The sequence below is a fragment of the Psammomys obesus genome, unplaced genomic scaffold (assembly GCF_907164565.1).
Source record: "Psammomys obesus unplaced genomic scaffold, mPsaObe1.curated_primary_1811, whole genome shotgun sequence".
Taxonomy (NCBI): domain Eukaryota; kingdom Metazoa; phylum Chordata; class Mammalia; order Rodentia; family Muridae; genus Psammomys; species Psammomys obesus.
Window position 1 is genome coordinate 15518446 of NW_026596131.1, and position 16490 is coordinate 15534935.

Consider the following 16490-nt stretch of genomic DNA (forward strand, 5'->3'; position numbering starts at 1 on the left):
TATTTATTTATTTATTTATTTATTTATTTATTTATTTATTTATTTATTTATTTATATAGTTTTAGAGAATGAGTTTAGGTCAGGGGTGAGCAGCCGTGTGGGTGAGGCCCATGTAATGGCTGTGAGTGTTGGGCAGGAACATGTCGTGTCCTTAGCGTGCTGGTGAGATCATAGACGGCTGGTTAGAAAGGGTCACTCAGGCTGTAGAGAGTTCGGTAGTGGGCACTTGTCAAGCGTGTACGACACCTGGTAATGTACATGTGTGTGCACACACCCACACCTATGCATGAATGCATGCCCTCATGCACATACACACACACATGCATGCACAGTACATTCTTCTGGGCGTGGGTTATGTTCATAGTTCAGGATGCTGAGGCGGGAAGCTTGTGAGTTTGAAGCCAGTCTGGTCTACACAGTGAGTTACACACCCGATTAGGCTATGTAGCGTGACCTTGTCTCCAAAAACAAGGGGGGAAGTGAGGCAGGTAGGTGGGGTGGCTGACGGTGGGCTAAGGTGAGGGGAATTGTTGGGATGTAGGGGCACAGTAGCAGTGGGCAGCTCAGTGTGAGGCTCAGCCGCTGTGGGTCTCCTGGCCAGAGCACATGCAGCTGACTGGCCTCCTCCCCATGGCAGTTGTGGGTACTAACAGCCTGGGCTGGCACTTGCCTCTGGCTTGGCGTGTCCTGTTGGCAGCTGCTGGGCTGCTCAAGGCTGGCTTCTGCATGGACAGAAGCAGCTCCACGTCCCTGGAGGGCAGAGAGCGGGTCGCTTTGCCTTCTGTGCTGACTCTCAGCACAGAGCAGGGCTGGCAAGGGGATGCCACAGCCTGAGCCCAGCTGCAAGAGGACAGAATGGCCTTGCCTGAGAGGCTTGTGTAGTCCCAGCCAGTGAGCAAAAGACCCTTCCTAAGAGATGTTGTGAAATGTAGACTCTGGAGACAGAGATGATTCGTTGCCTTCGCAGGGAAGAGCAGGCAAGGGGACCTTGCCTGTGGGGACAGAGCAGTGCCTTCAAGACCTGCTTGTGCTGGAATTCTCTTGGCAGAGTGTCACACAGCCCTAGATGTGAGAGGTTCCAGGTTCACTGTGCAGGAAGGAGCTACAGACTCCATACTCAGTGCTGGAGCAAGCTTTCTCAAGAAGCATGAAGGGCAGGTGCAGCTAAATAGCTGTGGGGGAATGTCAGGGGCCATGCAGGGCCCAGGGAAAGGGCCTCCGAGCCAAGGGGCTGGTTCTCGGTGTCCCGCAGGCTCAGTGCACGATCAAGATCCCAGGCACGGGGGCTTGCTTCTCCTTTGCTGTCTTGTAGCACAGGGGAGTGAAGATGAAATGGCCCAGAGTATCTTGGGACGTCTCCTGGGGAGGGGCTGAAAGAACTAGAAGAGGTGGAGAAAAACACTGGCGTCCGTGTCCCTCAGGGAGTGTTACTGTGAAGTGCAGTTGGAGACACAGATAGCAGCAGGATCCAGAACTGTGCAGCTCTGAGGTCAGTGCCTGGGCCCATGACAGTTGGCGTGTCTGCCCGTGGATATTACTGACGTTTCTGAAACACGGGAATTGGAGACAGAGCGATTTATACCCAACTTTCCTTGATGGTACTGGGCATGGAACCTAGGGCTTTGTGCCTGCTAGGTGTGTGCTCCACCATTGAGTTACGTTCTTGGCCCTCTTTTTACTTTTTTTCACTGTGTGTGTACCTTGAACTTGCCCATTCAGGTAGATTGGCTGCTCCAGTAAGCCCTAGGGAGCCTCCTGTGTGTGCCTCCTTGTACTGGTGTTAGGGGCGTGTGCTACTATGCCCAGCTTTTTGATGTGACCTAGAGGACTGGACTCAGGTCTTCATGTTCAGTGGTGAACATTCTCCTGTCTAGGCCATCTCATTGCCTGCCCCTTTCACTTTTTGAGACAGGGTCTCACTTACTTGTCTAGGCTGCCCTCAAAGTTTAGAGCCTAGGGAGGCCTTGAACGAAGGGTCTCCCTGCCTCAGTCTCTCGAATGCCTGGGTGCTGTCATCCTGTGCCGTCAGGTCTTTCTTTTTTTGTTTGTGATTGTCATAAGTACTTCCCTGAAGGTCCTCGTAGTGTCCCTTCCTGCATGTCTTCTGTTGAGTGCACTTAGCCTTCATTTTGTACTGGAGTTGTATACCTGAGCTGATAGGCTCTCCTCCTCATTGTGTGGCTTGGATAGGCAGAGCTCAGCTACCTGCCATCCTGCTTCCTCCCTCAGGATAGATGAGAGATAGGGCCAGTGGACCCAGAGGTAAGATATCATGAGTCTCAGCTCTGAACTTTCAGAGCTGAGCTGGTGCGCACATGTGCCCTGTAGTGGGTGGTTCTGTCTCCAATGAGGGTGGAGAGTGTGTAGCAGGGACAGCAATCTCATTGGTGGAGATTTGAGGGATGAGCAGGCTCTAAGTGGTGAGCCCAAGGCTTTAATTTCTGCTAAATGGCACATGCAGGAAGCTGGTCACCTCCTTGATGCTTCCCGGAAGATGGAAGAATTCAGGAACACTGTGAGTGCCAAGCCTGTGGGGATGCCAGAGATTCGGCCCTGAGGCCCGTGGTCCCCACAAGGCCTACTGGGGTCAGACCGCATCTAAAGCATGTTTTGTATATATGTGTTGGGGGACACTGGGTGGCTTTCTGGCCTAACCACCGCCACCCAGACCACTGGGGATGCCTTGTAGGCCACATGTGTAGGTCATGGACACAGCTCAGAACTTTGAGTAACCATGTTAGTGAAAAGAAGTGTAATTAACTTTATTGATAAGTTTAAGTACATCTAACATACTGTCATTTATGGTGTGAGGCTTGAAGATTGCTTGCTTGCTTGAGTAGTTGATTGATCTTGAGACAGGGTTTCTCTGTGTAGTCCTAGAACTCACTCTGTAGATCAGGCTGGCCTTGAGCTCAGGGACCCACCTGCCGCCTCCTGCCTCTGCCTCCTGAGTGCTGGGATTAAGGCATGTATTACCATGCCTGGCTTGAAGGTTTATCTATTTCTGTTTTTCACGTTTGTCTCCATATACGTATGTACACATATGCTTTGTGCCCACAAAGGCCAGAAGAGGGAGTCAGCTCCCCTGGAACTGAAATTAACAGATGCTTGTGAGCCACCATGTGGGTGCTGGGAACTGAAGCCAGCTCCTCTGCAAGAACAAGTGCTCTTAACTGCTGGGCCGTCTTTCCAGACCTGGTATGAAGTCTTTGAAATTGGAAAGTCTCATTTGGAGCTCAGGCCATCCCTAGTTGCCCTCCGGGCTGGCCAGGCCTTGTGTCTACCTCTCTGGCACTGCCAGGTAGCTGGGCTGCTGGCTTTGGGCTGCCGATGGTCCTATGACCTGATGTCTGGTGAAAGCCACACTCTTCACTGGCCATGTGATGGAGTACCCCTTCGGTGCTTGGGCAGGACACAGATGGAAAAACCAGCGTCCATAGGCTGCAGAAGTGGAGAGACAGGGACCCTGGGGCATTGAAGTGCTGCCCACACCTCCTGCTATGAGTCAGGATTTACACACGTCCGGAGGCCCTGCAGTTTTCCCCACAGCCCACATGGCTGTGGTCAGTAGGGCCAGTCCAGCAGGCCACATCAGGCAAGTGGCCACCAGGAAGTGTTGAGTAAGACAGAGATGAGATGGGTTGTGAGAAACTGGGAGGACATGAAGTGACCTGTGTGCTTTGGGACACCCCAGGATTCCGGCAGGTTCAGTCTCTGCCTGTCTGTGCTCCCAGGCTGCTGCTCTCTGAAGTCTGTTTGGAAACAGTGTGGGTTGGTTGGTTTGTTCTTTCTTTCTGTCTTTTTCCTCCTTCCCTCCCTCCCTCCCTCCCTCCCTCCCTCCCTCCCTTCCTTCCTTCCTCCTTCCCTCTCTACCTCCCTTCCTTCCTTCCTTCCTTCTTGTAAATGTCAAGTTTCATGAACTCATTGCAGAGGGGACTTGCCCTCAGAGATGCCAGCTGTGCTTGCTGGACATTCCCAGGACCCTACTGGCTCCATCTGTCCTGTCCCGTCCTCAGGTATACTCCTTTCTTGACTGGGTTCTCTTCCTCTGTGCCTGGCTCTGTGTCCCACCCTGGTCTTGCTATGTGGCCTAAGCCCTTTCCCTGCCATGCCTAACCCTCAGAGTGGCTAGCTGCAGCTCTCAGGAGAAGTGGATGATTCTTGGGGTTCATAGGGTATTATAGGCTGTAAAGAAGACTGTGGGTGAGGATAGCACTGCTCTGAGGTCAAGCCTGTGGCCATCTTCAGGGTAGGTTACCAGCTCAGCTCCTGGCTGTCACCATCTGGGTTGGCCCAAAGCCTCCTTCCTTGAATTGTGTGGGCTTAGTTGTCTGGGCCTCCTTGTGCCCTCTAGACAGAACACGGGTATGTAGGACTCCACTGTCGCTTAGCAGTGACCATGGCTCCCAGTGCTCTCAGGACATGGCTTCCCCTAAGAGGGCACCTAAACCAGGAGAAGCCAAACTGCCTGCAACCACATATGTGTTTTCTGCTGGCTGTACCTGTTGATGTCATTCTTGTGTGGGAACATGGTGGTGCCCAGCCCTCTGTTAGTCAGGCCTGAACGGGTGACGTGTCCACAGGCTTGTCCCAGCACACAGTGCCCAGACTGTCCCCCGAAGGGAGGATGTGCTTTGTGGTGAGGGGCGTGCATCTGAAGCAACAGTGACGTCTGTGTCCTGCCCAGCCACACCGACTCCCACCAGGGAAGGCGTGCTGGCCCCGGAGACCTGGCTAGATACCGCTAACCTGTTCCTGTGCCTCGGAGCATCCCTCAGGAGGGTGAGTGGCCTCCAGGGAAGGTCAGTTACCACGTGGCCTGTGATTTCTCCTTCTGGAGCTCATCCTGTGGCTCAGGCTAGCCTGGGGGCAAGGAGTAGGCCCTGTGGAGTCTGTGTGGGGTGATGGTGGCCACTGGAGCGTGAGGGGTGTCTCCAGTCCACCAGCAGGACTGGCAGTTCTGCTTGCAGGGGTGGCAGATCTGGAAGCTATTTTGGCTGCCCCTTCCTGGGCCTGTGGCCACATGGCATATTTGCACCCTGCTCCTCTCAGATGCTGTGCGAGGGAATTGATCCTCCTGCTGCTTGCTCTGGAGAAGCACATGACAGCTCGCTACTGTCTGATTATTTGCCACTGGGCTCTGTCCCCCTTTGTGACTTGTGCTACGATACTCCAGGCAGGAGCTCCTAGCAGGGGTGCTGTATTGGCTGTGCCAGGCAGTGTGGCCTCCTTGTAGGGGTGTGTTGCATGTGTGCTGTGGGAGGCAAAGCCTCCAGTGTTCTTGTCTTCCTTCCCAGCCTGGATCCTTGTTCTCTCTTGGGCCAGCAAGGGTAGCTCCAGTCCACAGTGGCACAGGACTCATGTGAACTGCACTCTGTGGCTCTGTGTGGCTTTGCATGGAGGGACAGCAGCTGTGGACCTCACAGGTCCCACTGAGCCAAGAACCTGTCTTAAGGGTGGGCTTTGTGGTCTCCTTAAGCCCAGTTGTCTTGCTGTGCTGACAAGGCCTCTGGGGACAGGTCAAGCTGGAGTGCTGGGTCCTGTCAGGAAAGGCTGTACTCCAGCAGTGGGGACACACAAGGGCAAAGACAGCAGAGCACCAAAGGAAATGCTCCCCCACCCCTGTGGAGGTCTGGAGGTGGACTTGGGCATAAATGCTCACCAGCTTTTCCGCTATCATTTCACCAGTGCCAGGTTCACTCCTGTGGACCCTGACCCAGGGGACCTGTGTTTGGCACACGTGTGCCCCAAAGGTCCTTTGAGCGCTTGGGCTTGACCATGGTGGGAGTTTCCAAATACTCTCTTGAGGAGGCAGGCCTGTGTGTGTCTCATGTCTAGACGATCCTCACATATGGGCGTCAGCTCTCCCTGGCTTGCCCAAGCCCAACACTTACCTAATTCTTGCATCCTGACTCCCGGTTACCAGCTTGGGTCCTGGCCTGACTGTGCCCCTTTTTCTGGTCCGTAATGGCTATGAGGCCTGACTGGGTCTTCTCCATTGCAGAGCCCTCGCCCTTGGGCCCAACTCTTCCTCTTTTCTTTGGAGAACAGCTGACCTCAGCATGTTTTCACTAAGATCTGAGATGGGGTCTCTGAGTTAGGCAATGTAGGAACTCACTTCCACTCAGTCCCTGCGGGCACTAGCAGAGGAAAGGCTTCAGGGCTAGCTGGTCATCTGGCCCCCAGCAGTCACCTTGTTAGACAGCAGTAGGTAGGCTGCTGTGTATGTGTTGGTGTATGGGGGGGGGGGGGGGTGTGTCACTGTGTGACTTAGCATGCTTGGCTCTACCAGCGTTGGAGACAGGAGAAAGGGCCCAAATGCTTAGCCCACAGGGACATTGTTAGAAAGGTGGTGAGAAAGATGGAGAGTGGAAGAGTGGAGGCGCCTGCCGTACTTAGCATCCGTCTCTGGTGCTTCCTGGCCCTTTCCTGCTCTCTGCCTTTGCCCTCAGCTTATCAGTGGAGCTGAGCACTGTATGGCACTGCCATCCAGGTGGGAAGACCAGCTCTTCTCCTATCCTGGGTAATCATCATCCTGGAAGCTAACCCTGTGGACATCTGGTTATGCTCCCTAAGAGGGCACTATGCCCACTCTTTGTGTCCAGGCACAAAAAGGACACTTGGGCCCTGTGGTCACGTGGCTAGGACATGGTAGAGTGCTGTCCAGTCCTTCTGGGCATTGAGTCAAGGACACATTGGCAAGCTGTTACGTCAGGCTGCCTCTTGCTTTTTGGGGGATTGCTACCTTCTTTCAGTCCTACTGTCCCCTCTTGGATCTGGGCTAAGGGAACAGCTTTTGGCAGTGCTTATGGCCCTGAGAACCTAGGCTGCTTGGAGTCTGCTGAGTGGGTCTGTGTCCTGAGCTGGTCTTAGGTGTCAGCTCTTAGAGGCAGTTCCAGAGAAAGGCTAGACCCAGGACTTCCCAGACTGCTTGGAGGTTCAGTGAGGTGATGTTGGCAGTGTGCAGCCGGGGCTCTCATGCCATGTGGTAGCCTTCTGGCTAGACAGGGTAGGAGGAACCCCTGGCCATGTGCTGAGTGCTGAGGCCCTTCTTGGGGCCCCTTTGGTTGCCTCCTTCTGATGGAGATGGGGTACAGGAGGGAATCAGGAAGGCTGGGGCTGCCCTGCAGAGGACTAAGGCCCTGAGCCTGGATCCTGGCATTTCCACGGTTCTGGGCTAGGGGCCCTGGGGCCACTGTCCCCTGTGGTGGGCTCCTGATGTTTTCTTTCTTTTCTTTCAGGGAGCGTCTGGAGCAGCTGGCTGAGAGGACCCCTGTCTGTGTGTACATGAGGGATGAGGTAGGTGTTGGCCACCCGACTCCTCTCCCACGCTTCAGCAGCCCAGCCCACTTTCCAACCTGGAAACTTCACTTGAGTCTTCAAAGCAGAGGCAGGAGCAGCAGCTCCTGAAAGCATTATGTGTTCTGTGGAAAAAAGCGGAACAGCCGGCTCCACTGGAAGCTGACCACGGCCGCCCGGGCTGCTCCTGAAACCTCCCTCAGTGCCCTGTTTGTTTTTTCAGCTTCTCTCAAAGCTGGAGAGTCACAAAAGTGGTTTCATTTTAGTAAATATTTGCTTTGCTCTGTGTTTTGATCTTTTCCAAAACTGAGTGCAGCGTGGCGCAGGCAAAGCTGGCAGTGAGGCCGTGCTGGCCTGCCAGCCCCGCCCGACACCAGGAGGACCCTCCTCGTCCTGGCTCCCCTGACCTCACAGGGGCTTTTTGTTTCTTCCCTGGCCCAGTGCCTCTTCCTGGCTGAGGCAGAGGCATGCTGTTTCTGCGGGTCCCCAGGAAGGCCCTGGGGTGGGACAGGACTTTCTCTATTACCCCTACTTGAGATTCCTCAGCCCAAGGCTGTGTGGGCACAGGGACTGCGGGAATGTAGGAGCCTGCCGATCACACTCTTCCTGCAAAGAGATGAAGCATAGGACCCCAGGCAACCCGGCCTGGGCATCCTGCTTGGCCACATACTCTGGGTCTCGTGCTGTGTACAAATGTCTGCCCTTTTGGGTGGCTCCTAAAGGGCCAGCCTTGGTTACGTGGGTGTGGCCAGTCTTGCCGGAGCCCTCCCTGCCCTGAACTGAGTTGTCAGAAGTGACCTGGGAGACCTATGAGAACCGGGAAGTTTCTGAAGCAGCCGAGGCTGGCGATGGTAGAGTAGTTGCGTGGCCAGTCAGATGGTATGCTGAGAGGGCCCTGTCACCCTGGCCAGGCCAGAAGAGCCCGTGAGACCATGCGTTCTGATTTGGGGGCTCTGACAGCTCAAAGAGTTTTGAAGAGTGGGTGCCACCATCTTATCTTTAGTGTAGCAGACAGAGTGGACCCCTCTCTGGGGCCTTTAGACACCTGCGTGGTGCCAAGGAGAGCCTGACGCAGGGACCTGTCTGTCTGGACCCGCTGGGGGCAGGCTGCCTGCTGCCTCTTGCCCATTGTTACAGAGGGCCACGAGGCTGGCTGGCGTGTGGTGGCCTGGAGCTGTGACGGGTCTAAAAATGTAAAGAGGTTCAGGTCCTGGGGGCCCTCAGTGGAGGTGCTGGCCAGTGGTAGCCCTGGAGTCTGGTACCCAGGGAGTTATTGGGAGTATGGGGCCTGCAATCTGCCCTTCTTTTCCCCAAGATGCTGGCCAAGGAGCCATCTGTGAGTCTGTAGTCTCTGCCGCTGAGTAAAACTGAAGGCTGAACACAGGATTCTTGGTCTTTGGGCATTCTCACCTAGCCCCGTCTGCCTTCTCCAGACCCAGAGGCTCAGTACACCACTGAGGAGGCCAGACCAGGTCCGGAGACAGACCAGGTCCGGAGACAGATGCTTAGAGGGTCCTCACTGACTGTAGACCACAGAACATGGGGACTTTCAAGGACAGCTGAGGGGTGTGGAGAGGGTACCTGGGGGATTTTACCAACCAGGGCTCAGTAGGTGGAAGGAGGATGCAGGCAGGGGCCTCCGTGCTCTTTGTCTCTGCAGGTGACTGGGAAAGCTGCCCTACAGAGCACAACGCTGCAGTCACTGGGCCTAACAGGCGGTAGTGCCACCATCAGGTAGGGGTCAGAGGCTCTAGGCTTGCTGATCTGTTTAGTTAAAGGGGGGCGGTGGCTAGGTATGGTACATGCCTATGACCCCAGCACTGCAGAGGCTGAGGTGGGGGTGGGGAGGAATACGGAAACGCTGAGAAGAAAATGTGCCTGGGATTGGGAATGTAGGCCCTGCCGCCCCCTTGGTGATTGGTGACTTCAGCTGCCTTCAGGGGCCACTCCTTCCAGCCATTTCTCATTTCACCTCTGGAGAAGGGACCCTGAGGAGAGGGAAGGACCATCTCATGGTGTTATACTCACTGTTTTGCTCCCCCCAGGTTTGTCATAAAGCAGTGTGACAACACAGGCAAACAGGAGCCCATCACAGTCAGGAGCAAGGCCCCGGGAAGTCCAACCTCCTCCATGTCAGCTGACCAGACATCCAGCAGCCCCTTGCTTCCTTTGAACTCTGGAGAGTTCAGCAGGGGAGACCTGAACCATCAGGGTGATGCAACCACCTCAGGGAGCAGCCTTGGGAATAGCTCAAAGCCAGCAGATGCTCAGGCGAAGCAAAGCACAAAGGAGTCTGCACCTGCCCCATTTGTTCCCTTCTCTGGCGGGGGCCAGCGGCTGGGAGGCCCTTCTGTGTCCTTGAGATCTCTGACATCACCTTCAGCCAAGTCATCCAAGCCTTTCTCTGGCTCTGGGGGCCCCTCTAAGCCCAAGAAATCGAAGTCTGGTGAGCAGCCCCAGCAGGAGCCTGAACCGGTAAGGAATACACTGAGCCCAGTGACCTGTTGGCTTCAGGCTGTGCTCTGTGGTCTGCACAGGTGGTCCAGGCTCGGAGCGAGGCTTGTCCTCCCTGAGCTTCCCATTGAAGCATGTGGAAATATGATCTGTCCTGATCACCAGCGTGTTTGTGCCACCCAGAATGTTCCACGTGGGGTTTTCAGCCCCGGGGTGACAGAAAACAGCAACTACCCACCTTCGGCCTGGTTGGAGGTTTTGGTAATGTGAAAGTGGTTTTGAGTTTGATGGTCTTGTGCCAGGCATCTTGCTGGTCGGCAGGTGTGACGCATAGATGGAGCTTGGGTAAGGTAGGAATGAGTTGTGTAAGGGTGGCAGTGAGTTTTCGTCAGGATATCCACAACTTCATGGAAAGTTGAAACAGAGGCATTGAGCTTGCTGCTAGGGATGACCTTGGCATGAAGCGTGCTGCCAGCTGCTGGGCATCTGAGGTGGGAGGAAAGAGCAGCCCATTCTCCTGAGGCTTTAGGACATGGCCCATCTGGTGTCCGTGGCTTGCAATGCCCGGTGCCATGCTGCCTGAGGCCTGTATGGTTGGCTCGCCCGAGGTGGAGCTCATCACCATGCAGGCCCCTGTGGGTGGGTGCTCCCATGGCAGCACACATCCGTTTGAACACTTCCACAAAGCAGCTTGAGGTTTGTTTTCCCCTGTTTTTGTTTTTTTTGAGACAGGGTCTTACTGTGTAGTCCGGCTGGCCTTGAACACACAGGGATCTTTCTGATTCTTAGCGCTGAGCGCTGGAATTAAAGGTGTGCAGCAGCACGCCTGGCATAGCTTTGTCTTGAATGTGGTTCAGTCTTTGAGCTGTGCCTGCTGCTGCCACGTTGACCCCATTTGTCTCTGATTCTCATTATTCTAGCATCCGGGAATGACGTATTCCTGCCACCACTCAAGAAATGGAAGGCACTTTTATTTTGGATCACTCTTTATGGGAAGTTGATGGGGTGAGGGTGTGGCCTTGTGAGCACCTTGTCCCAAGCTGTAGTGGCACTCCTCCAGGGGCTGGGGCTGGAGGTCTATGTCATGTCAGTGTCTAGTTCCCTTCCCTTCCCTTCCCCCGAACTGCCTGTTAGCCCTAGCCATCAGGAGGACATGGTGTGGACCACTGTTGCAGCTCAGCTCTTCATGAGCTTGTTCCTGGGCCCAGTCCTCCAGAGCCCAGCCAAGCAGGACTTCATTGAGCAGGACCTATGTGGTTTCTGGCCCAGGGCTGGAGAGGGTCTTTCTCTGGCCAGCACATTGCCCGAAGTTAGCTCTGAACCAGGCTACAAGGTGACCATGGCCTGGAGCCTTGTGGCTGGCACCTTAAAGGGAAGATGATTCTTTATTTTTCTTAAAAATTTAAAAATTATTATTATTATTAAAGATAAGGTCTCACTAGCAGCCCTGGCTAGTATGGAATTTGCTGTGTGCATCCTGCCAGCCACTTCACTCGTGGAGACCTCCCTGTGTCTGCCCCCTGACACAAGTGACTGTTTTAGCGTTTTCGTGTGTGTGCATGTATGTATGCGTGTTTGGCAAGTGTGTAGGCACAAGTGTGCGCGATGTGGGTGTGGGTGTCTATGCACCTGTGCACACAGGCATGGGGAAGCCTGAGGTTGAGGTCCAGAGTCCTCCTTGATCAACTCTTTACCTCACTCCTTGAGGCAGGGTCTCAGGCAAACCCACAGCTCACCCGTGTGACTAACCTTGTGACTAGATTGCTCTGGGATCCCCTGTTGTTGCCTTTGAGGCTGTCATGCACACCTGTCTCCCCCACACACCAAGACAGGGTCTCTCTGTGTAGCCCTGGCTGTCCTGGAACACGCTCTGTAGACCAGGCTGGCCCTGAACTCACAGAGATCTGCCTGCCTCTCCTCCTGAGTGCTGGATTAAAGGCATGTGCCACTACCACCTGCTTCACATCTGTGTTCTGGGGACCTGAGATCCCCTCCTCATGGCTGTTTAGTAAGTGTCGAAACCCCTGAGGCATCTCCTTGAGATAGGACATTGAGAATGCTGCCAGGATGACCTTGAACTTTTAACTCTCCTGTCTCATCCATTCAGGTGCCACCAGGCCTGGCTTAGAGACAGGTGTTTTTTATTCAACACAAGTTTTCTGCCTGGGATATCACTGGCAAGGCACCTTCCTAGTCCTCAGACCCAGAGCCTGGAGCCAGTCTGAGGCTCAGGCTGTCACTTGTTTCACTCTAAGGTGATTTGGGCAGACACAGTGTCCCCGAGTCTCACCTCTCCCGAGTGCCCTGCTCGTACCTGTGCTCACATTCCCGTGGTGGGGAGGCACTGAGGCTGCTGTTACTAGTGTTTGCAGACAGGGTGTCCCATCAAGGGCTGGAGGAGGACAGGCCAACAGAGAGCCCCCTGCCCTGGCCCGTGGCTTACATTCAGATTTCCTGCAGCTTTGGATACAGAAAGCATAGCAGAGGCTTGCCAGTGGGGAAGGAGCCTCCTGGGCTATTCCGCCGCCTCGTGTGCCTTCTGTGCCTCACCTCTTCATCCCTCTCTCCCCTCGGATGGGCCTCCTTCAGCAGCCTCTGTGTTTTCAGAGCAGGTCTCCAGCCCTGGCTTTACTCCGTACACGCTGAGATCTGACCCTCATGCTTACCTGCCCCTTGCCCAGCACACTCTCAGACCCCAGCCTTGCTGTGCTTATGGACATGCTTCCTGCCAGCCTGCCGTCTCATAGCTCCTCTGCCATGGGCTGTTGCTGCACCTAATAGTTGCCGGGGAGATGAGTGTAGTGTGTGCGTGCATGCTCACGTGAGCCCACAGAGGCCAGAAGAGGCATTGGATCCTCTGGAGCTGGTGGTGTAGGCAGTTGTAAGCCGCTCTATATGGGTGCTGGGAATCCAACCTGGGTCGTGTGCTTGATCAGTGAGCACCGCTGACCGCTGAGTGCTTAGAGCTGTGTTTCCTGACACTTTGCTGTTGCTGCTTGTGGTTGACACCCCCCTCCTGAGTTCTTGGCACTTGAGCTTTGCCTTGGTACCGTGGCTGTCCTTCAGCCACTGTTGAGTTCCTGTCGTGCTGGGTTGCCAGGTGAGTGTGCACCTGTGGGGCCTTTGTTCCTCATCTGTCTGCTTTCAGTTACCAGGTGATGCCTTCCGGCGTTGGTTTCCTTTGACTCTGTGTTATTATTTTCTGAGACGGGGTTTCTCTGTGTAGCCCTGGCTGTCTTGAACTGGCTCTATAGACCAGGCTGGCCTCGACCTCACAACGACCTGCCTGCCTCTGCCTCCCAGAGCACTGGGATCACGGTGTGCACCACCACTGTGTATTAATTTTTGTGTGCAGAGTATGAGCTGGAAGTCACTGGGTGTCCCCTGCGTTTGGTCGTAGTTTTGCGGCACTGTCTTTGTCTCGCTCTGTCCCTGCGGCCTCCAGTCTGTACGGCTGGGCCCTCAGCTGCTGGCTCCAGCTGAGGCTCCGCTGGAATGGTGCCTGCAAGGTCCCTCCTTGTCTCTCTGTGCTGAAGTGGCCCGTCTCTTCAAGGACTTCAGCCTTCCACATAGTTTTCAGGATGCTAGCCAAGGCCCCGAGAACGTGCCGTTGGACACGGCGTGAAGCTATGCAGAGCATGCGCTTACTGTGAGGAGACTTCGTCTTCACATTGAGTCAGCTCGGCTGTGGACGTCACATTTCCTCCTGTGTGGTTCTTGTGTCCTTTAACATAGGACGTGGACACTTGAGATTACTTTTGTGTTGTGAGGAGCAGTGTCAGGGTTCCTGCTGTCACGGATGGCCCTGTATTAGCTCCCGGAAGTCTGCTCCCATGTTTGTTGGGGTCTCTGTGACAATCCTGAGCTTGTTTTCTCAGTGTCAGACCCGTCTCGTCTCTGAGTCTCTCGTGTCCCTTGAGTCATGGCAGTCCTGGTGGAGGCATTGCCCTGACCTTAGGGGAGCATTCTGTAGCTTCGCTGTAAACAGTTGTTAGCAAACTAAGGGCTTTCCCCTGATTTTTCTACAGTTTTTCTCTGCAGATGTAAGTGCTGAGGTCTGCAGGCAGCCCTTTCTGCATTGATGGGTCTGTGAGCGCTGGCAGCCCTCACGTTTGAGATTTTGGGTAAATTTGGGTCAAGCCATTCTTGCTGTCATGGCCAGTTTCTAGAGATGTACCTCATAAGTTTAGGTTAACTGACAGTTTACTCCTGACCTTTGCATGTGTGGTTGTGGGAGAGACAGGCTGGCAGGGCGAACTTCCCCCGCCCCTTTCCTTTTCTGTTCTTTCTCATTCTTTGTCCACCCTGGGAATCAAGAAAGTGTTTAATATTAGTGCATGGCTGATCCCCGCCCGTGTGCCCTGATGTTATGTGATGTTTCCTGGGCTGATGTGTGGAGCAGGTATTCGCCCATCTGTATCCCTGAACAAAGGAGGGAGGCCTTCCACCCTGGGTAAGGCATGTGGGAGAGCAGCTGTGGCCCAGAAAGGTTCTACCCCAGCGTGGCTAAGGGCCTGATAAAAGTTGCCTCAGTGAGTCCCGTCTTCCTTGACATTCCCCCTTCCGTGTGCGAGTGCCTTGGGAGACTCCAAGGCCAAGTGCAGTTGAGTATCAGGCCCAGGCATCACTGCTCATCTTACGCCGTGACTCCTGGACCAAGTCTCTGCTCCAGTGGCCTCTGGTTGTGTCACATCAGGAGCCAACAGTTACTCCCTATCTCTTCAGAGTCTTGAAAGGTCTGTTCTCAAGGCTTGCGCACGCCACCTGTGTCATGCGCTCCTGAGCACACCTGTGTGGCATCATGGCGGGCCTTTTCAGGCCCTATGTCTGGAGGGCTCCCTGACCCTGTGTCTGACTTGTTCTGGCTGTCCCTGCCTTGTTCTCTGTTTGCTTGCAGCCTCTCGTGAGGCTGTTTAGGCATCAGCTTCCTCAGCATCCTTTGTAGGATGAAATGGTCAAGGCACCTGTGGACCTTGGAGGAGCTAGATGAGGCCGTGGACAGCCCTAGTACAGGCTGGAGACCAGAAAAGTTCAGTGTTGGACAGGGGGAGGAAGTGATAGCACCTAGTTGGCCTGAGGCCAAGCCAGAGTGCCTGCCAGTGTAGGCAGGCCTAGCTGTAGTACCTGCCTTCCTTTCCTGAATCTCCCACTGGTGCTAGGATTCTGACAGGGTCCCCGTTTAACTTTTGTAAGGGTGACTGACTTTTAACTTTCCCACTCCCTGGAAAGTACCCCATCTAAGGTGTGCCTTTTTCGGGGAGTTTGGCTAATGTATGGCTAATACTCGCTTCCCACCTTGCTTCCTGTGTGTGCTGCCAGGGGACCAGTGCATATTGAGGAAAGGCCTCCCCACATCCTGCTTGGCCCGGGTCTCACCAGTGTAGCTTAGTACCATGGGAGCTGCGTGTGCTTCCCGCACCCGCTTGGCCTGGGTCTCACCGCTTAGCTCTTGTGTCCAGTACTGTGGGAGCTGGAGTAAACACGGTGCTCAGCCCTGGTCCTCATGCAGAGGGACCCTGCTTCCTATTGGGGTCCCACATCTAGTGCCTCTGAGGACAGTTCATGACTTCAGGGTGTAATGGTGTGTATTAGAACACATGGCAAGGTTCTTTGACCCCACTGCTGAGGGGCTGATGCTGTTGGTCAGAGACATGCCTTGGGCGGCCAGCGCTGGTTAGCTCGCATCCTGACGCTTGTGCCTGTGGTTCTCACTCCTGCCTGGTCTCCACACCTGAGGGGATGGGTGCCCACTCTGGTCTACCTCTTCAGTGCCTTGCTTATTTGTTTGCTCATGGCCCTGAACCCCAAAACTGGCTTTGTAGAGTAATTCATCCTGGAGTGGTGGCACCTGTCATTTTGGAAACCTTGCAGATCTGCCTAGTACGAAGTTCCTGGGTCCAGAGTCAGCTTGAAAGCCGATCCATGTGGTTCGGATTGGCTGGTGGCAGCGCCTTGGCCGCCTCTGTTGAAGGGGCATCTGTCTTTCTCCACCCTAAGGTGCCCATCCTCAGTTTCTGGCTCCAGCTTGAACCCGTTTGCTGTGCAGCGGGTGCAGCAGTTCAGAGCGGTCGGTCTGGTGAGACAGGCAGTCACTGTCCCTGAGTCAGGGTCCCAGCACAGCGCAGGGCCCCAGCCAGCCAGCGGGGCTGCTCCCTGGAGGGTGTGTGCTCTGCTGCGCTCCTGCTCCTCCAGCCTTTGATCTGCGAGCCTGGGCAGCTGATTGATTGTGGGGCTCCCTCCTCCCCCTTGCCTTGCGCTTCTTGTCACCAACAGCCCCACACCCAGAGGGCTGGCCGGCCACATGCGTCTGCTTTGTGTCCCTACTCAGTCTTGGGGGGGAGGGGGACGGGAACAAAACAGAACTTTTTTGGGGAACTTCAAAGGTACACTTTAGTAATCAAAAAGAGTTTCCAAGTTTCCCATTAATGTTTTGCCTGTGTGTGGTTTTTGGATTTAAATAAAGACTCAGAAGAAAGAGACAGGATAAAATACAGGCAGGTCCTCGCTGAGGCCCGGGATGGTTCACAGAGCCTGGCGGTTCCTGCCTTTGATGTCAGACATTAATTATTAGAAGGTAGTTTTACTGGCGATCAGAACCGGGCTCTGGGAGAGGCTGGGGCTGCCCGGCGCCCCCTGGCCATGTCCTTTGAAGTCCCTCCACAGCCCAGGAGGCCGCCGATCACAGCACATCCACACCCCCATGCCTGCGGCCTCCCTAGCAGCTGGCACAGGGGCCA

The 16490-nt window shown here is 54.8% G+C and overlaps 1 protein-coding gene across 2 annotated transcripts in view; it reads left to right on the forward strand.

The window, feature by feature from the left end:
* Nucleotides 1-16490, forward strand: part of Aspscr1 (ASPSCR1 tether for SLC2A4, UBX domain containing) — a 35070-nt gene that overhangs the window by 5880 nt on the left and 12700 nt on the right. For both annotated transcript variants that reach the window (XM_055592371.1, XM_055592372.1), the window contains exons 5-7: nt 7242-7299; nt 8960-9033; nt 9345-9774. In XM_055592371.1, coding sequence (XP_055448346.1) covers nt 7242-7299; nt 8960-9033; nt 9345-9774 — 562 coding nt within the window. The remainder of the gene's footprint in view (nt 1-7241; nt 7300-8959; nt 9034-9344; nt 9775-16490) is intronic.